Consider the following 21948-nt stretch of genomic DNA (forward strand, 5'->3'; position numbering starts at 1 on the left):
TGAGGCCTCAGTCTCTTTCCAAAGATATGTCCTTACCAATACCTAAACATCCTACTTTGGCTTATTAATTTAGAATCAGATAATAAAAGGAGGACTAGGGAATAGGTACCTGACTTAGGTATGGCCAATTTTTAGAAAACCAATTGTTTACCCTTCTATTTTAAGAGTTTTTAAAACTTGCAAGTTACACTAGTAAGATCCTTTTTGCAGTCAATGTTTTAAGTTTTATTTAAAACAATCCTTTGTTTTATTTTTAATACTTTTGGTCAGTTCCTACTGCAGACTTTGAACCTGTTACATTCAGAACTGATGCTTGGGTAACAACAAAAGGTAATAACACGTGATCCTCAGTAAGTGCTTTTGCTTCTCATTGTCAAACGCATTCCATCAACATCACAGCTACAGGTTCTTTTGCTTCATAAAGCTGTATCATCATCCTCTGTTATCACTCCATGATATTCTTCATCCTAAAAGTACAGAAGACTCTGATTCTTAAAACAAGTTATCCCTTGTTTCTAAGAGAGCTTATGCATGAACCTAACTCAAATCAATTGTTATACATGTGATCATCTGAAATTGTTCTTGTCATTGCATATGTTTTTTAACCAATGTTTTAAGTTGAGTTTAAAAAGCAATTCTTGTAACCCTAACAAAAGTTAGAAAAGAGGGTTCTTTGTGGATCTAAAGTTGTTTTTTTTTTTTTTTTAGCTATCTATATGATACTTGTTCTTTAACTGAAAAGTTAGTGACATGGTCTTATTTTAGTAAATCATCGAAGAGTTTGTACCATCACCACCACCATAATATTTTAGCAATGGTTCTTGTCCTTTTTAATTCAAAAAATAGTCCTTTGAATGATTCTTCTTTTTAAATGAATAGCTTACTTTCATATATGACTTATTCCCAGTAAACTTCCACATGTAAAAAAGTACTATTATAATAAGGGTGAAAGCTTCAAATTAAAAAGTTTAAAAGACGCACTTCCTAAAATATGAGGAAATCTAGTAAGTTGTAGGAAATCTGAAGACCTGTGTTCTGCTACCCATAGCTGCTGAACTACGAACTCTGAAGTAACTGAAGGTTTTCTTTCTTCAGCTCCTAAAACATCAAAACGGACCCGTCGTCCACGTCCCAAACTTAAAACTACAACAACTCCTGAGGTGCCTCAAACCAAACCGGGTAAATGTGGGTTTCTCATTAAAGGACTGCGTCCTGGCAGCTCTGGAGAGTCTGGGATTGATCTAGTAGTGGAGTGGTAGCCGTGGGAGCCTTGTGTGGGTAAAGGCCCGAAATGACCTGCCGATGCTTCCCCCTATCGAGTTAGTGGAGGAAAACGTGATGAGGGGGTGGGAGGGACTCTGCGATAGCTGAATTCTCTGTGTCTTCTGCATAAGGATCTACTCTTTTATGTACTGTGTACTTTATTTTGCGTTTTCTCATTCCACTCCATTCTTCACTTAAAGACAAAATGTCTTAAACCATTTTTATTTCAAGAAACACACATGAAGTAACTTACCTGTCCTTAGAGCCCATCAACAGCTGTGAGGGTATCAGAGAAGGCAGCGACTTCTTACTTCTCAGTCTGCAGTAGAGTCAGTCAGAACCCGCCTCAGTGTGAAACATGAAAAGGTTGAACCTAGGCAGTGTGTCTCTGCAAACAGAGTTCTTTTATGCAGGGGTTCTAAACGTCTCTCAGCTGAAAGGGAGAAAAGTCTGTGAAGGACAGAAGTAAGAAGTCTTAAAATCATGGAGACTGAGACAAAAAGAAAGGTGAAGAGACCAACCCGTGAGCACAGGCTTCTGAGTGAAGGGGGTTCTGCTATTCAGGGGTGATGAAGAGTGCTGCGTTTGGAAGGGTCCATCAGAGCAGTTGAAGAAAGTCCTGGCAAGAATGACTCAGAAGTCTGGATCTGACCCAGAAGCATCAGCAGTCTCTCCTGCAGTGGTCTCTTCCCCCTTTACAGGGAGCAACATTTTTATGATTAGAACAGACCACGTCAAGTGTTCTGCTGGGCCCCACACACCATTCGCTCTTATATCCTGATTTACTGAGTGCTCTTGCCTCAAACAAGGTCTCAGCCTACTTCCAAATAGCTGTTCTCAACAAGATCTGTATGCTTCACTTGGCTTAATTCTTTTCCATGTCTATAAACACAAAATCTACTTATTGTATACATGTTTATATAGACACACTCTTTTCTTCCAATTTTATTGAGAGAAAATTGACATGCGGCACTGTATAAGTTTAAGGCATACAGCATAATGACTTGACTTGCGTGTGTCATGAGATGATTCCCACAGTAGCTTTAGTTGTTTAGTTTAATCCATCACCTCATATAGACAGATGAAAGCAGTAGAAAAATATTTTTCCTGGTGATGAGAACTTAGACATGTTGTTTTTCTCAAAGCTTCCACAGAAAAGTCAACAGTTGTCAGAACAGTTACATAAGTACATATTTGGTAAAATGTTTAGATAATTTTCCTAGATCAGTATTCTACAATGATTGGAATTAGGTACTTAGATACCTAGGAGAAACTCATGTTGACTTTATGAAGATATTTACCAGATTGTGTATGCTATGACTATCTCATAAAAGAATATCTACCTGGCTTTAGCTGACCAAATCATTAAATAACAAGTATGTGATTTCAAAAAATTTTTCAAATTGTTATGTACCTTCTGAAGCAATATTATACTGCTAAGATTTAATTTGCTGACTTTTCACAAGTGTTTGTTTCATTGTTTTTGACTAGTTCCTACTACAGATCTTGAACCTGGTACTCTTAGAACTGAAGCTCCAGAAATCGTGGGTAATGAGCATGTGTGTCCTTCAAATGGCAGTCTTCCTGTTCATTGTCATACCATTATAGCCATACCATGATAGTATAAGATACAGGTTCTCCTGTATCTTAAAGCCATTTCTAACCCCTCTATTGTCATTCTACTACAATCTTTATCCTGTAATTATGCTAAGCTCTATGTCATCTGTTGACTCTAAGAGAACTGTGTATATACTAATTGCTGTGTATCTACTCAACGTTGTGATGTGATCATGTACATTTGTTTAAACAGTGTTGACTATTAAGCTTTCTTTCAGACGTGAATTCCCATTTATCACTATTCTTCTCACTTGCTTTTTCCTCATCAATTGTAGAAATGCCATGCTTTTTATTGTTACTTTTTATTGAATTAGGATCTCTGTGATTGTACTGGTGAATCTGTTGTTTCAAGGAATAATGCTTTTAGATAATGGTCAAATTTTTGAACGTGCCTAAATCTTAAAAGTTTAAATGATGGGCTTTTATGACAGAATAGGCTGATTCTTTCTCCTTCTTTAACAGGGTTTAAGAGTTTCTTGTCTTTTACTGAATGAAGAACCTCTTTGAAATTTTGATGAGCATACCCCATTTTTTATGTTGATCCTTATACTTTTGAACATGTGAATTCATTATTATACCCATGATTATTGAAATAGTGAACAAAATAGTAGACATTTATATGTCAACTTGTATAGAAGTGCAAATAGACTGATAAATGCTATTTCCAGTAGTTAGAAAAGTCTAACATGTTTATATTCATAAATTTGTAAAAAGCTCATCTAGCAAAGTCTTCCATACTAGCAAGGGTCAGATAACCAAACATCTAGAACTTCTTGTTGACCACAGTGATATTGAACAGAGTGCATAACCTGATTTATGAGGTTAATGGATATTGGCCATAATTTGGTCAGACCTGCAAAGAACAAGTATGTGTCTCTTTTCTCTCTGTCCTGAAGCTTAAAAATTAGCTTCTGAATTTAGTCTTCAAGCACATTTTTGAAATCTCTTTGGTTTATTTTATTGTTTTTGGCTAGTTCTTCCTACAGTCATCGAACCTGTCACTCGTACAACCAAGGCTCCAGAAACAACATTAGGTAATGATATTCTGTGTTCCACAACATTTTTTCCTGCCCATTATCAACACATTCTATCATTATCATCCTCATCGTCATCACATTATCACTAGCTTCTTAAGACTATCTTGTCATCCTCTGCTGTTCTGCAACTTGATTATTCTTCTCAATAAGAGTATTGAAGACTCTAAAAGAAGTTGCCTGTTGTTTTAAAAGATATGCATGGGATTAGGTCAGGGTATTTTTCTGCTGTGTAATCTTAATTGAATTTGTATCATGTACTACTTTTGTCTAAATGGGGCTCATTTTTAAAGCTGAGCTTCAAATGCAGTCAGGAATGTCTGTATCTTCTCTAGATGAGCTAAAACATAACAATGTGTAGTTCCATGGCTTGGGGGAATATTTAAATTTCTTACTGTGAACTATCTATGGTTTGATGATAGTCCTTACCTTTAAAGTTAGAGATTTATAAAACTCCTCTTCTTGACTTAATTTTATGTGTAAGTTTCACCTCAAGACTCTTCGTGATAAAATAATGAATAAAATAGGCAAAAATATTTGGATCTTAAAAATATATGCCTTAAATTTCAAGGATTTTAGAAAATCTAGAACCTTAATTCCAATACCACCTTCACTGGAATACTAATAATCCAATAATAACCCAATATTTCTTCCTTCAGCTTATAAAACAACACGAGTTCGTCGTCCACGTCCCAGACCCAAAACCACATCAAGCCCTGAAGCACCTCAGACCAAATTGGGTAAATGTGTTGTTGTTCCATAGTTTGAGGGGTAAACCCTAGCAGTCTGTCCATGTGGGGTCCCAAACCAGTGCCTTTGATGGAAAGTGACAGACTTCCTGTTCCCTAAGAGTTGAGGCATTGAAGTATGGTTAGCAGTTGCTTCCTGGATGAAGTTCTTGGTCACTTTTACTTGTAGCAATACTTGCATAGTTACTCATGGTATATCTACAGTTAAACACACATGATCTATTATAGTACATAACCATAGGCTTTTTCCCAACTTCTAAGAAATGCAACAAATTCCTTTCACATATTTTTAACATATATTGCCTACACAGATTTTCCAATGCAAGCTTCCATATTAGAATCAGAAAATCAAACACCTAGGCCAGTCTCATGTTGACTATACTAAGATTCATAGCAGAGTTCAAAGGTTGTACCTACTTTCTGCGAGGAATTGCTCCTAGCCTCAGAGACTATTTGCTTTTTCTGAATTTATAAAAGTTAAAAAAACGTCATTTGAAACTAATGTTTTGAAAGAAAAATTAAGACTTTCTATGTGTGTGTTTAAACTTTCTTATGTTCCCCTTGTTGCTTTTGGTTAGTTTCTGCTACAAGCTTTGAACCTGTTATTCATAGCTCTCGAAGCTCCAGAAGCAACATTAGGTAATGACTTTTGTGACCTCATTAAAAACCCACCCCATCACTATCATGGCCAGAGTTGCTCCTGCTTCCTTTGACGGCTGCTGTAATTCTGTTTCATGTTTCATCTTATAAGTAGTCAGGATTCTTAATTCAAGGGCTACCTGTTATTTGTAACAGATGTCCCTGGATCCACGTGAGGAAATCTATCTGCCATAAAATCCCCTTTAGCATTTCATTATGTGATTCAGTGAAGAGTCTGAAGCCCAAATTGTTCCCCTTCTATTTGGTATGTAGATCTATAAAATGGTGATAATGAAGTACCATGAAATTTCTCTGAACCACTCTATAAGATTCTTTTGTGATATTCTCATTATTCTCTTCCTATTTCAAGGAATGATTTCCCTATTATTTTTAAAAGGTTGCTTCTTGGAAGAGAGAGTTCTAGTGAATGTAATTCACACCCATCATTAATGAACTTGACTATTCCTTATTCTCCACCACAGTTTAGCATTGATTCTTAATCATTAAGTAGGAATCTCTCTGAGTATCTAATTATATATAGTAATATATAGTATATATATATCTTTAACAAATTTTGTTTTTGATCTCTGAAAGACCCTCAGTGATAAGGAACAAATTGGACAGTAAAGTAAAATTTTCAAACTTAGGCAGTAAAGCCAAGAAAATCTAATGTTTTAGAAAACATTTATCCACATTCAATGTTGATGGTTTTTAGACCTACAAATACAATAGCAACTCAACATTTTCTTCCTTTAGTTTCAAAACATGGGGCGGGGGGAACATCCTTCTTACAAACTTTAAACTTCTCAAAGCTCTACAGTTGAAACCAATAAAATCTATGGATTTTAGTTCAAGAAGTCCTTCCAGCCCATTCCAGTTGGGTCCCAAGAGTGACAGTGATATGGCTTGCTAACTTGCTTTTCCCACCTCTGTGCCGTCTAAGAGAGGAAGTAGCATTGCACATGGACCAGAATGCTCATGGTTGGAGATCTATATGGTAGCCAGATGCATAAGAGTTGTCTCTAACAAAATATGCATCTTATTCCGTTCTCTTAGCATTCTGTTTCATTAATTTCTTTTTAAAATAGCATTGCTTCTTTGTCTTAGGTAAACAACCATTTCCTTGCCCTCTGTGGTCCCAACACCATGTTAGTAGTTGAGCGGAGAGGGGTGTGGAACAGAGATAGAGATAAAAATGTAAGGGTATGTTTTATCTCTTAAAGTACAATATAATTGTGAAGAATTGAGCCTTGAATTTTTCTTAGATGAAAGATAATTTGCTTATACAAAAGTATAAGCTTGTTTGATTAAAAATATAGAAAGAAAACATTTAAAGGAATCAAGGTTCTCTGTGGTCTTACAGGGAATAGTTGAGATTTGAAATAACTAGGAATTAAATTGGTGGTTGGAATGGTGAGAACAAGAAAATAAAACATTTTGACATATATTAATGGTTCCTGAGGGGGTGGTCAAATTGGAACATAGAACAAAATACTCCTAGATGATACTGAATATTTTGTTAATAATACTGTCTTAAAATCAGCTGTAAGGAATTCTTAGAAAGCCCTTGTGGAAATATAGATTCACATACAATAGTCTTTAAGACCCTCACTTCTTCAAATAGACTGTTGCTTTTTCTAGAAGGATAATTAACATCAGGGATCAGTAAATCAGTGATTTTTTTTTTTTCTGTGAACAGTTAGGTAGTGAATATTTTAGGCTTTGGAGGCCATTTGGTCTCTATTATATCTTCTCAATTCTGCTGTTGTAGCTTGAAGCCATAGAAGTTTTGTTGAAACACAGCCACACATACAAACTAAGATGATTCAAGGCATATTTGTATATCACTTACATCTTGGCCTTGAGTCATTTTAGTTTGTATGTGTGGCTGTGTTTCAACAAAACTTTATTTGAATTTCATACCATTTTTTACATGCCATAGATTATCACTCTTCTTTTAACTTTTTTCAATCATTTAAAAATGTAAAAATCACTTAGTTCACAGGTCAGGAAGAGGGTTGGCTTGTGGGGGGGGCACAATTTGCCAATCTCTGGTTTAAATAATGCAAACTGCATGCCTATTCATAACACTGTGATTCTGAAGGTCTTTGTATTGCTACCTTTGGCTAAGTTCTTTGACATAAATTATCCATAATTAGTTTGACAACTTAGACCCTCTTCTTTCAGCTCCCACTGAACTGCAAACTCTTATTTTGAAGCCAGTGACATCAGCAAGCCTAGAAATGACACAAAGTCAGCCTGGTAAATAAATTATTTAATCTGTCTGGATACACCATTGAGCTTCAGGGAACATACCCCGAGTATTGTATTTCCACACATTGAAAAATGCAAAAGAATACGCATTTAACAACCCTATATATGGTACATGCTCTTTCCGTGATTGCAAATAAGTGTAAATTAGTAATACATTATTTTCATATTAATTGTTATTCAACTGTATAGAAATACTTACCTTCATTTCATTGGGTTTACTCTATAACAGAATAATCACATATCTGATTAAGTAGTCAACAAAACCACTTAGAAGAACTGATTCTATTCTTTACCTTTATTTTTCACTAAGTTACGAACTTGTGATTCTCTTTAGTAGTAAGCTAAATTTGTGTTCTGCTATGTGAAAAGAATGCTCATTCAGTTGTGACCCTTAAGAAAGAAGAAAGTTCTCACTTCAGTGAAGATAACAAAATTTCACCTTACATAGTATGAATCTAAACAGTATTGCCCTTCAAAACTAAAAGCAAATTTTTAAGATTATGCTTATTAATGCTGTTACAACCCTCTGACATTTATTTTGAAATACCAGATCTTTACTTTTTCCTAACGGGATTATAATTTCTTTTCATCCCCTTTGTATATCTCTTAATTAGCTAAATGGCATTTGGATGCTTATGTTGATGGAACAAGGCATGGTTGTTAGTGATAACCTACAGTACTTATAAAATTATGAATTCAGTTATTAGGGTTAATAGTGCTATTGTTAGTATTAGTAGTACTGGTAGCACTTTAGTGTTAATAGTACTGTTGTTATTATAATAACTGCTCACATGGACTAAAGTGCAAGTCACGTGTCTAAATACTTTGTGTGAATTTATTCAATGCTTGCAACAAGTCATCCTTGATAAGTTGTATCATTTTGTGTTTTTTGCTAGTTTCTGAAGTCCTGGAATTGCTTACACTTAGCACTGAGTCATCAAAGGAAGCGATAGGTAATAATGTTCCCCAATGGGAAGTCAGATATATGTGCTTTTCCATCACATTGCGGAAGTCACCTTGGGATGTCCTCATGCTTCATAACGTTTCATGCTTCTCACATCTCGCGTGTGCTCATCCAGTGCATCTTGACAGTTAAATGTCATCTATAGCACACTGTGCAAGTGCCCGCTATGTCACCTTGCAGGTTTCACAATCTCCTCACCTAGTTCCCTCTGACTCTGAATGCAAAAGTTCATTTTTTAATATTCTGAGCACTCTTTTAATGCAAATATGCACATCCTATTTTTCATGTTCATTTTAGGATTCATCCTCTTGCTTTCAAAGAACCCACTCTATGTCTTTTTCTCACTGGAATCCTTAAACAAAAATATGTAAGGAGATGAAGTTTATCTGCTTTGCCCCAGGTGGAAACTGCTGTAGATCCTGCTAGTTTGTGTGTGCGTTGGTATGTGCGTTCCACACTGCACACTGCCTTCGTTTCCGCCCTCTTAAATTGTAGTCATCTTCATATTCTCCCTAAATGTTATTTATTCTCACAGACCTATCTAGGATAGATTATCTAATTAGGATAATTAACCTCTGTTTTCAAATTAAACAGTGTTTCATGGCAGTGGGTACTATGGGCTGCCCACTGCTAACCCACCATTTGGTTTCTTCTCTAGCACCAACTGAAATAGTAATTATGTCTATTCCACCACCAAAGCACCACTCAGGCCAGAGGAGCCAGAGACAGAAGGTGGTAAAGGTTTTCATGCTTTGATTCTTTTATTCAAAATATTTTAATCAATATCTATTACTTTTCATAGAAAATGAAAGTCCAAGCTGGGGTACTTATTCTGCAGTTCACTAGCTTTGAAGAGCCATAGCTTCTAAAATCCTTGAATTCCTAAAATTAAAATGATAATTGACTCTCTGAATACAGAAATAAATTTCAGTTTCTCTGTGGTGTCTATGTATTGAGGCATGATAACACTTGACAGTTAATGACAGTTAAAACATAAATCTTAGTTGGAGGTTTAGGGTTATAGAATAGGACATCCCTCTCAGATTGTTTTTTTTCTTATCCTAGCCCGTTGTCCTATCTGTAAAAATGTGATGCAGATTCCCAAGAGACTGAGGTTGATATTCAAGAAAGAAATACTTGACTGCAGCTTAACATCTTACAGTTTTTAAAATTGTTCTCCTTTGTTTTGATACAGTTGTGGAATCTGTTACACATGTGTCTGAACCACCTGAGACCACGCTAGGTAATGATACACCCCAGCAGCTTTTGTCGTCACTGTCACCATCACCAGAAAACCCAGGTTCTCCTTCATTGTGAATCCATGTTCAACCTCATTCTTCCTCATCACAGTTAATTTTCTTTCTAGATGCTTCTCTTCATAACCATTGTCCCAAAAAGTGTCTTCTCTCATTGAGCTTTGTATCTAGATCTTGGCCTCTCGCTATTTCAGTCACCGAAACTGTCAAATCTAAAGCATCTTTTTCCTAAGGTTGAACATTCTGCCAATTTGGTATTATGTTGAATGTTTCAGATAACATATTTTTGTACGATGATCCACTTATACCTTCTGACCTAGCAACACACTTCATTAGCAGTCATTTATTTCATCACATTGATTTACTTGTTTGATTTTTTTCCTTTGTTAAACAAAATCCCATGTTGCTGAATGGCTTATGCTTTCATAGTTTTTATTACTTTGTTTTATGGTTATTCTTGAACATATCTTTCTAGCATCACTGGGGGAGGTACTAGTGTGGAGTGATGATTTAAAAAGTAAGGATATTGCTTACCTTGAAAGTATTTTATAACCTGGCATCTCTAAGCAGTTTTTAAACTAAATACATTATTAAGAAGTAAGAGCAGCATTTACTGCAGTTTTCTTTTTTTCTGTAAAATCTACTTGTCACCATCCTTCCTGTATTAAAGGTGCATGAAGCACTGTAGTAACCCTGACTGCGTTCCTTCACTTACTGTAGAAACATCACCTCTGCCTCTCCAGACTGTAATTCTACCCAACCCAGATGAGCCTCAGACCACACTGGGTAAATGTATTGTTCTGTATTTCATGTAGAAGGTGAATGTTCACAGAGCTTAAAGAACAGGAAGGTGATGATTGAGCACTATGACTAGCTGTTGGAAGCTATAATTGCTGCTCACAGTCTTTGATGGGTGATCCTACCTTTCTGATGCCCCATTCCTCTCTCTATCCATAAGCTGTAACCAGTCCCATAGTAGCGTTGTGAATATCATTTAGGATTAACTGAAACACACCTCTCAGCTATTCCACAAGTCTTTCATATAGGAAATAGAAATATTTCTGGAGAAGAACATTTATATTCTATCCCAATTTTAAATGCTTTATCACCTGACTACTTTCTTCCACTCCTTCCTGTGGCAGCTTGGCCACTTCACTGGATACAAATAAGAGAAACTGAAATCACACCAGTTGGTTGGCAAGTCATAAGGGTTTCCTTGGTAGAATTTGAAGTGTAGGAAAACAAAGCATCAATGCAGACAGCTAAATGTACTTCTTCTTATAAGGAAAAAAGTCTTTCAGTGTCTACAGGCTCCCTCAGAACAGCAGTTTATCATATATAAGCTCAAACTTGTATTTTGATGGCCATGAAACTATTTTATATGGCTCTATTTCCAAAGGAGATATGGATATTAATTTTATTCATTGTCCTCAGAATACCCCGTTAAACTTTGACTATTAAACTCTACAGTTTAATTTTACCAAAATTCCACACTGACTGTATTAACTGGATCTGCGTCTATTATCGCTAATGTTTTCAAGTTTTTTAAATAGCTGTGGTTATTAATATGATTTAAATATTTAATTGCAGATACTACCAGTGATACCAATCTCATTCTGAATTATTTTTTATAGAATTGCTTCATAACACACCTTTACCTACAGATGGTCTCTTATACCCCAAGGATGCAAATAACCCATCACTATGAATCTCAGCAAGCAAAGCAATTCAGAGTCACAATATCATAAGACTAAGAAAACTGTACAAGTATAGAATTGTAGGGTTGGAAGGGTTCTTAAAAACCCTTTTACCTTTGATGAAGAATCCGAGGTTGTAGACCAAGTGATCAGCAAAGTGAGTTCTTAATCTCTGGCTCCTAAACCAGTATAATCTCCAACATATCTTGTTCCTCTTTCTACAGGCGAGAAGATTCCACTGAAACCATTGCATGCTTTGTATATTTAAATTATCAGGAAGAAGTATCTACAGACTCAACTTCTTTTATCTAATAACTCTTATTTTCAGCAAGCTTTTCTTAAGGGTCTGAAACTCCATGACCTTGGAAACCATCTGTTTTTTCTTGTTTCTCTTTATCTCAGACACACTTCATCCAACCAAACAGGTGTTTCCACAAGCTGTGACCTTGCATTTGATCATTATTTTCCTCAAGCAGGATAAATCTTTAATTTTTTTAGTGAAGAAACTGACTTTTACACTGACTGTCCTAGAACTCTTTTGAGAATTGCCCAGCAAAAGGATAACTTCCTTCAATAATATATCCTTTCAATTTCTGTTCAATTTTTCTTCCCCAATATGACCAATAAAAATTATGTTTTCTTTAACAAGATTAATTTTTTTCTATAACTTTCTTATAAAGACATATTCACCTTCTAGGTATATGTGGAATGTAACGTGCTTTTTATTTAGAAGAAATTGTTTCTTTTTGTACTTAAAATATTATACTGGGATACTCTGATACTGCAATGTGAACTTATAATAAGGATGAATTATTTTGTTGTGAAATTTATTTTTAGCCTATTTAATAGGTATTTGGAGAAGATAATCCCAAAATTTCAACAGTTTCATTTGCCAGCTGAGTATCTTAGATATTAACGTGCCTTCTTGTTTTGTTTTCTATTATAATAAGAAAATTATCTTCTTATATTCTATTGCTCTTTGCCAGCTTTAATTATGTTAATTGCTGTATATTTACATCTTCAGTCACTCAACAAACATCTTTGAGCTCCTAGAAGGTTAGGTACTGTTATTCTTGAGAAGCTCAAGAGCTCCGAACCTGTATCCTTTCTTTTAGCTTCCAAGCAGATACCACGAACTCCTCCTAAACCAAAAACATCTCCACGTCCAAGAATCCCACAAACACAATCAGGTAAATGTTTATTTTATATTCTGGCCTGAAAAGTTTGATGTTTGCGGAGTTACTCTGTTGAATTATATAGCAAGTTAGGTTTTTAACCCTTATATAATAAGTCTTCCTTTGAAACCTAATAAATATTTATATTTAGACTTTATCAAAAAGTATAGTATTAAAGTGGTTTATTCCAAAAAGCTTCCCTACTCTTATGCTATTTGAGAAGGGGATAGAGAAATATGGAATTTCTTAAAAAAAAAATAGCCTGCCTACTCCCTTTGCTTCTCCTAGTTTGAGAAACCCTTCCGTGGTCCTTGAATGTCCTTCACCCACCAGTCCCCTAGTTATTTTTTGGCCTCTCAGTCAATTTTATTTAACATTAGGTCATGAAGATTTTTAATATGTATCTTCCCCTATAAAATATTTACATAATATGGCTTTGGTTGTTTTGCTATGAGTTTTGGAAAGGAGCTAAACAAGAGTCATCATAAACTATTTTTTTTTTAATAGTATGGAAGTTCTCACTTGAGTGATTAGCCCTGACTTCTCAACCAAGATCTTGTTCGTTTCCTGCGACGGCCTTGGCAGATCTCCGTTTCAGGCTACCATAAACCTCACATACCTCAAAGAAAGCTCATATTTCCCTGCTTTTGGTTTCTCATTTATATCAGTTGCAGATTCTCAGCATTTTACATCCATTTTTATTCTCCTCCTCATCCAGCCTCTGGACTCCGTCAGTTTTTCAGACATTTCCAGCAGTGACGCCCACTCTAAGCACACAGCCAGTCATGGCTAGTCTCTGCCACTCGTCCTCCTGTCACTCTTCCTTCCTCATTTAAAACTGTCTCACCCTTGATCCTTAAGTGGCTGATTAACTAGTTCATCAGTTAGCCACTCAACAAATACTTATTGCATGCTGACTATGTGCAAGCAATGTGCTACACACTGGGAATGTGAAACAAAATTTCGGCCTTCTGTGGTCAAGGTACTTACAGCCTAGGCCAATTATCTATATTTAAATTTGTTTATACATGGCCCATTTCCAAAAAGTATATGAAGTGCACCTACCCAGTGTACTGGAAAGGAACCCTAGCTATCACCAATGATCTGGGGAAAGGAAAATATTAGCAGCATCAAAATTATGCTTGATCCAGGTAATAGCTCTTAACTACCACCACAGAGTCTTTAGCACATCTCAGTATCCCTACTGAAAGAAAAAAGAAAGAACTGTTAGATTTGGGAATGATCCCGAATACCTGAGAGATATTAACATTTTCCATTATATTTTTGAGAGAAATTTTGCCCATTATTTTTTCTTTAAAGTAAAACTCCTTAAAAGAAAGTCCTGGGTACCACATCTAGCTAAAGATTTTCAATCTGCTTTAATGTATTTTAAAATGTGTTTTTATTTAATGACTAAAACTTTGCTAAAAAATAATATGGGTGTGATACATAAGTATATGAATGTATCAAGGCAACAATCATCTGAAAGAATAAGAAATTTAAAAATAACAGGAAATAAATTTGAAATATTAATATATAAGAAATGCTGGGGTAATTAATTGGAATTAGTGAATAAAAATAAATAGAATAAGAATTTTTAAAGCAAGTATATTAAATTTGTGGATAGGAAACTAATTTTAAGAAATCAACAGATAAAGTGATGAAAGGAAGCTCTCAACCTTTTATGTGAATATGAAGAATAGAATAAATGTAGGAAAAGGAGAAATGGAAAGAGATAAGAAAGCATAAAACAATGAATGTTGGAAAGTAAGAGAAGAGATGAAAAATAAGATGTGTTGAAAGTTAAAACATTGAGGCTATAAAGCCCTGGTTAGCAACATTATAAAAAGTAAAGGAGATAAGAACTAAGAAGGAAGGCATTCATTATTTTATCTTTTTGAGCTGTACTCTGTACTTACAAAAATCGATGTAGTAAATCAGGACCTTGCTCTAGTTTCCAATTATGATACTCTAAGTTTCAACCTTGTTTGATTTTGATTTAGACCTTTAGCTAACCTTTCTTGACAAGATAAGCAACTTCAGAATGGATAGATGCATACACCTAGTAGTTCCATTCAAACCCTGAAACCTGGAGTGGCTGCAGACTGTAAGAGAGCATCCTGATTCTGTCCCAACCGAGCAAACTCCAGTCCATCAGCATCTCCCCTGGAAAGTAGCTGCCATCCAAATACTTCCAACTTTGTCAGGGTGGCCTAATATAAGTGGACGGTTTAGAAAATTGTTCATTCTACATATTCCTCTTAAAAGTGGGTGAAATTAGGATCTCTCTTACCCAGGAGAATATGAGCTTTACTTAATAGATCCCAGCAATACCCTAGGTTTTTATAGTCTTTCAAGGATGTTTCATATGTATATATGTGTATCACTCAATAGTTGAACGACAAATGTTTAAACTCTCATAGTACTTTCCCCCTTACATCTGGCTAGCTGTTGCAAAAGGCCATTTGAATGAGAGAATGTTCTGTTCATATGTGCAACACCACATGCAAATTATTATTGTTGGGCTATAAGGCCATCATCCAACATAGCATGTACAACCTAAAGAGCAATGCAGTTGTTTATCTATCACGATTTTCAGAATGAAATTCTGTGATTGGGCATGCTGCCTTATTTATATTTAAATTATGTTGATAAATTAGATAGCAAAATTTAAATTTACTATATTTGGCATTTGAAGACATAGTGGGATCAAAAACTTGGAAGAAATCAAGAATATTTTATCATTAAATATAGGTTTGATTTTTAGATTCCTGTGTTCATAAGTAATAGTGAACAATCCTGTTATTAATAATTTTATATCTAGAAATCTTATAACCATCAAAATTGCTCCTAATTTTTGAGGGGGCAAACAATGTGAAAAGCAAAATATACTCAGATCTTTCGATGTCAAATTTGTAAAGTTTCTCCAAAAGTGGAAAGAAATGTTTATAGGAGTATAGCTTTCACATCATTTTGACATTCACACTTAATTCTCACAGTCACCCTTTGAGTTAGGACAGGTTTATTATGTCCACCTAAAAAATGAGCAAGTTAAAAATGTGACCTGAAGAGCTGGGATAAGGAAACCCAAGAGTTGGGACCTAGCGATCATGTCTGAACCGTGGGGTTCAGTTCAAGTCTTGGCTGGTGCTTAATGGCCATGTGACCCCAGGCAATAGTCTCCAACCTGGCTTCAAAGTGAAGCTGATCATTCCTTCCTCTCAGCATTATGGTGAGAATCGAAGGGCATAATCTTTATGGAAGCATTTTTGAAGTTGTAAAATGAACTATATAAATCAAGTAGGCCTTTCTTCCCCCGCTCCCCCAGGACTAAAACAAAACAAAACAAAAATCTATTACATTAGCACCTTGTTACTCCAAAGGAACAGCTGTGGAAAGACAGTCTGAGTTTGTAAACATGTCATTTAAAGGTTTATTTAGAGCCTGAGAATTGCGAGAGGAAGAACGTAAGCCCAGCCATTCCGTTCTGTTGCCCATTCTCTTTCTGCTGTTGCTGACCTGACTTTAAGTTGCTTTCATACACGCTTTTTGGGGTCCCACTTTGACTTTACAGAACTCATCCTTCACAGAAAGGCATGAAAGATGGGTTTAAGAAGTCAAGCAAACATCCAGAGAAGAAGAGTACTCTCATTAATTTAATTGCTATCTCTCCTGAAAGATTTCCGAAGTTTCTTCATCCTTCCCTTATGCTTATTCAAATTTTGCTTTCTCAGATTTCATTTTTCTTAAAGCATCTGAAATTCTAACTGATTTACTTTTAGAGCTTAAGGTTTATTTTTCCATATAATCCTATTTCAATACTTTTTTAAAAGTAATAATCAGGTTTATGCTTTGTCAGATCTTATGTGCTAAGCTTGACTGGGAGATGCTGAAACCAAATGACTCATGGTCCAAGCTCTCTCTTTCAGCTCCTAAGGTATTCCAGCATGTTACTCTGAAGCCAAAGACATCACCAAGTCCAGAAGTATCCTATACGCCACCTGGTAAATGCTTTATTTCATGTTTAAGTCAAATGCATTCTACTGTCACATTCTGCTGCAATGAAGCATGAGGAAGAATGGATACGAAGTCCATATTTCATTTATGTTCAGATACCATGTTGTGCCGTGCATGATATAATCATTTCAAAGTGTTCATAAGAGTTACATATGTGCTCCATTATTTATGTAAACATTGATATAATCCAAAGGCAGAGAATTATGCTAAGGGTAGAAGACTTCTCTTTTTTTCTGACTTATAAAATAACCTTCTAGAATTAAGGGTAGAATGCTTCTTTCTTTTCTGACTTCTAAAATATAACCTGCTAATGTTAACTATGCGATGCTCACATTTCACCAAAATAAGATAAAGAATTGGGATTTTTCCACAAAAATGATAAAATGATGTTTTGCAAATGGAGAAAATGATGTTTAGCCATTTTATTGGGTTCAGAAATTTGACACAATTCAGCATTGAGGACTTTTTTTCCTTTGTTTGAGGTTTTTTGTTGACTGTTTTTAATTCTGCTTTCCCAATTCATGGAGCAGTTGCTTAAGAAATTTGTTTCACACACACGCTAAATGATTTCTTTAGCTGCAGATCTATTTATTGCCTATCATTTGAGAAGGCTTTTTGCCTGTTTAGGGGGGAATTATCTTGCATCTGTGGGAGAAGTCAAGGTGGGGACTGCAAGGACGCAGACATTTCTCTAGATCCCCAAGTGATCATAAGAAGCCACTGTTAGCTTCACTAAGTAGTTCATTGTTGGTTCACTAATGAGCCAAGCCAAATTTTTAGCCTGAGTATCTGAGAAATACTACAGGTTTTGCCCCCTTTAAAAAAAAAAAAAGTTCAATTATTATAAATTCTTAGGTGGTCCTAGAAGCTTATAGAACATTCCTAGAACCAAAGCTTTCTGAGCCATAGCTTGGACTGATGGCATCTTGGAAGCAAGTGAATTCACTTGCTTTCTTGGTTTCCTGGTTATGTAAGTGGAGAATGTTTCTGCTGCTGTGGGATGGTTAGGTGGTTGCAAGTAGTGATAGTCCACAAAGAGCCTTTTTGCCCTGAAGTCCAGAATGTAAATTTGTACTGCTAAAAGCAAAAGTCATATTATAAACACCAATAAGAAAAAAGCTTATCTTCCCACTGGCAAAAGGCCAACTTCTTGTTTTCAACTATGGAAAAAATATGTTAACGGAGATGGAGTCATTAGCAATAACAGCAGTATATGTGAGTGATTTTATTACTTTTCCTTTTCATTAGAAAAAGTAATACTATTGGTTCTGATATGACATAATCTCATTAAAGTAATATATCTAATAGTTAAACTTTTCTTCTTTTTAAATAATATTTACCTTACTTTCATCAATACCTTATTTTTCACAGACACTCTAACTCGTAAGTTTGAGCTTGGAATAGCGGCACAAACGCTCCCCAAGGAGCCTTCCTTAGGCTTATTTTATTGACCCTCCAGTTCCAAGAGTCTCTAAACCTGAGTGTGACCTGTGTCTCTAAACCTGGTGTTGGTCTTGCCACTGTGTCCCACAGGAGGAAACATAAGGCAATCATTGCTGCTTTTCAGTTTTCTCCCAAGTGTTTAAAAGACTGGATTCAAACAGTTTGGGGATTGTATCTAGTCTCAGGTTTGCTTCCTAACGAGCCCATGACTTTGTTTACTGGCTCCTCAGAAAACAGGGTAAGTTACATGTAAACGTAATGTGTGCTGGTATATCCTAGAGAGACAGTTCAGTTCAATTCAGTTGCTCAGTCATGTCTGACTCTTTGTGACCCCATGAACTGCAACATGCCAGGCCTCCCTGTCCATCACCAACTCCCGGAGTCCACCGAAACCCATGTCCATCGAGTCGGTGATGCCATCCAACCATCTCATCCTCTGTCATCCCCTTCTCCTCCTGCCCTCAATCTTTCCCAGCATCAGGATCTTTTCAAATGAGTCAGCTCTTCACATCAGATGGCCAAAGTTTTGGAGTTTCAGCTTCAGCATCAGTCCTTCCAATGAACACCCAGGACTGATCTCCTTTGGGAAGGAACTGGTTGGGTCTCCTTGCAGTCCAAGAGAGACAGATGCTCTGTAAAAATGTAAAATGTAGTACTGAAATCGGGGCATAGTTATGTTTTAACATGATGTTTGTCTCAATTTATTCTAAGTGATGTCAGAAGTGACAAATTGAATTTTTAGACTTGTACCAAATAAGTCAGTCTTGGATTCTCTGTATAGCTCTTCTATTCCGCAGGTGCCTAAGCATAACACAGCTTTCATCCAGCTAGCCCTTTAGAGAATATCCAGTCACTCAGTCAAATTAACTACAGTATTTAATGAGGAATCTAGACACATTGAGCCCACGCGGCATGTCCAGAGCCAGAACAGTACTGGCTTTTCTTTTGATCTGTCTTGGAGAAATGCTTTCAAATTGAGGGCAGAGGACTCACTCTGATGCCTGGTTCAGCAGAGCTGTGCCTTCTTTATAGATTTGTTTCTGTACCAAGGGCTGTCTTGGCTATGTGGCAACTTCTGTCACCACAGAAATATTTGGATAGACTTCAGTCATTGGAAGCAAGCCAGGAGGGAAAAAAAAATCAAGATTTCAGCAAGCTATCCAACCCTGCAAATGCTCTTGGCAGACTCTACTTTGCAGCATTTTTTCAGTTAGGAGAGAAGGGATGAATGCTAAAATGTCTTTTGGAGATGGAATTGCTAGAATGTGGACAATGACTGAATGTGTCATGGAGAGAAGGAGGACACTGTGATTTCCAGCTTAGGCAGGTGGTGGTGGTTAGTCACTAAGTCATGTCTGACTCTTGGCAACCCCGTGGAATGTAGACTTCCAGGCTCCTCTGTCCATGGGGATTCTCCTGGCAAGATTACCGGAGTGGGTTGCCATTTCCTTCTCCAGATCTTCCCCACCCAGGAATCAAACCTGGGTCTCCTGCATTGCAGATGGATTCTTAACCAACTGAGCTACCAGGGAAGCTAGCTTATGCAGGTGGTAGATGCTAATACCATTAACTAAGGCAGGGAACACAGAGGGAGGAATAAGGTGCTAGGTTTGGAGGGCCAGTTGGATTGGTGGTTGAAATGAATTTTTGGCTTTCTAAACAGAAGTCAATATTTAAGATGTAGATTTGGGAGCCATGTGTCTATGTGTCTACTATGTATAGAAGGTTCTTAAATTTTGAGGGAATGATATCATCCAGGAGAAGGTACAGACTAAGAAAATAAGAGATCAGCGATCAAAGTCTTAGAGGACATGGTTACGTTTAAATAGTGGATAGAGGAAGGAGGAGCCAGCAGAAGTTTCTGTCAAATGACCAGAGAGTACCAGGAAAGAGGAACTCAGGAGGCCAGGCAGGGAAGGATGGCCATGAGTAACAGTGAGGAGGAGGAGGTCAGAAGAGCCACTGGACTTGACAGTGCAGGTCTAGAAGCCTGCACCTGAAACCTGGGCCAGTGCTTCAGAATTCAGCAATTTTCAGACTTTGGAAAGGTAAAATAGCACAGATACCATAGATTACAAGCATATTCATAAGTCTGCAGTGAGAAGTATGAGCAGTCACACTACCTAGGATAAATAAAAACAGTAAATTGACTTAGATCAGTTCTAATCAGGTGTTGCTGTCAAAGAGGCTAAGCAAAAAAATAAAAAATAAAAGCCTTTTGGTCTTTAGAACACTGTGATATTCAAAACTATGGATGAGGCCTCATGGATCCATGGGTGCAGGAGATCCGTGAAAGGGAAGGCCATCTACAGTGGATGGAGAAGATGCAGTTAAGAAACCAGCAAGGAGAGGCAGAGTTCTTAGTTGAGAGGAATGAGAGTGAGAAAGGGCTTGTTTGAAGGGGAAGCCATGTCAAGGAACTGGTTATTGATTTTAGGATGTTGGAAGACTTGAGTTGTTTTATGGGTGGAGAGGGAAGAATTCATAGATAAATGAAAAGATGGACTAATGGAGAAAAATAGAAGATAATAGGAATGATAGAAAGCGAAAGATCCCAGGGGAGACCCAAGGGAAGGTGACCCAGGAGCACAAGTAAAGCCCTGAAAGTGGTCTCTGGGAGGCAGGAATCCTGCTGCCTCTCAGACTGCGCCTCCGGGTACAGGGTTAGAGTAAAGGAAGTGGGAGTCTGAACACGAAGGAGGTGTGTGGTCTGCGTGTATCACTTGTCTGTGAGAATATCCTTGTCGGCTGTTGCGAGGGTAAACCTTACTGAATTCCTTCGTGCATCTCCATCAGAGAGCAATGCCTGCGTTCTCCCATCTACTCTGGCAGAACACTCTTGCATGTTCATTCACCTTTGTCTTGTATCAGACACATCACTCACAGTTGTTTTCTGGCAGTTGAATTTTTCTTTGAAGAGATGGCCTTTATTCAAAAAGGTAGTTAATACATATAAGTGGTAAGTTAATTTGTTTGTTAATATAAATGATAAATTGGCTAAAACAAGTGGGTCTAAAATATAATAATGGTAAATATTTTAATAAGGAAATCAAAACTGCCTTCTCAGTTAAATTGTCATGATGTACACTCATAAGTTTCCCCCAGCATGGAAGATTTAGGTTTTTAGAATCATGCTCTTATTCAATTTAATATAAAGCAGAATGCCACATAGGGAAAAAGGAAAAAAAAAAAACAACACGTTGCATTTCTTGGAGCTGCCATTGACCAAATAAGAGAGTGATTCCCATCCCTTTCCTGTAAATATTTCTAGTTCTTTCCTTTCCACTGATTTCACCTGCTTTAGAACGCCTGGTATGGCAGTTATTAAATCATCACTTCATGGTTAAAAAGCGCCAGTGGCAGCAGCAGGAATCCACATTATGCTTGTCTGAATTCCTCAGGAAACTCAAGCAGGCAGCAGGTAATGTGTTTACAATATGGTGGATTTATTGGTAGCACATTTCTTCTCAGCTTTTCCCTTCCTTAATCCCACCTCCTCTCTGTGCAGTCTAGCACTGGAGCCAATTAGGATGTTTATAAACCACAGGCTGCTTTGTATGGCCATGACCTTCTCAGAGCCACATCAGAGTGCCTTCTCCCTCCCCTACGGATAAACAGTTAGTTTGATTTATGGCTGGAAATTCTTCATGTTTTACTACTTGAATCTTTAAGAAGACTACATAGCAGTGGTGAAATGTTCACCATTATGACAGGTTTTCTTTAACTTTGTCCACCACTTATCTTTTCTGAAGTTAACCTTTTTAAAACAAACAAAAATCCACATTTCAAGTTCTCCTGGTCGTTATCTTTTAGCTCATAG

At 36.7% G+C, this 21948-nt stretch overlaps 1 protein-coding gene across 37 annotated transcripts in view; it reads left to right on the forward strand.

Annotated features, from left to right (window-relative positions):
- ABI3BP (ABI family member 3 binding protein) overlaps positions 1–21948 on the forward strand; it is a 271320-nt gene that overhangs the window by 169760 nt on the left and 79612 nt on the right. For 23 of the 37 annotated variants that reach the window (XM_070454961.1, XM_070454969.1, XM_070454962.1 and 20 more), the window contains 10 exons: positions 271–330; positions 1096–1179; positions 2755–2811; positions 3855–3914; positions 4574–4654; positions 7490–7564; positions 8473–8529; positions 9736–9783; positions 12609–12683; positions 16598–16672. In XM_070454961.1, coding sequence (XP_070311062.1) covers positions 271–330; positions 1096–1179; positions 2755–2811; positions 3855–3914; positions 4574–4654; positions 7490–7564; positions 8473–8529; positions 9736–9783; positions 12609–12683; positions 16598–16672 — 672 coding nt within the window. The remainder of the gene's footprint in view (positions 1–270; positions 331–1095; positions 1180–2754; positions 2812–3854; positions 3915–4573; positions 4655–7489; positions 7565–8472; positions 8530–9735; positions 9784–12608; positions 12684–16597; positions 16673–21948) is intronic. The other 14 variants (XM_070454989.1, XM_070454990.1, XM_070454991.1 and 11 more) reach the window with 8 other exon arrangements.

This window comes from Odocoileus virginianus, chromosome 25 (genome assembly GCF_023699985.2).
Source record: "Odocoileus virginianus isolate 20LAN1187 ecotype Illinois chromosome 25, Ovbor_1.2, whole genome shotgun sequence".
In the NCBI taxonomy this organism is placed as follows: Eukaryota; Metazoa; Chordata; class Mammalia; order Artiodactyla; family Cervidae; genus Odocoileus; species Odocoileus virginianus.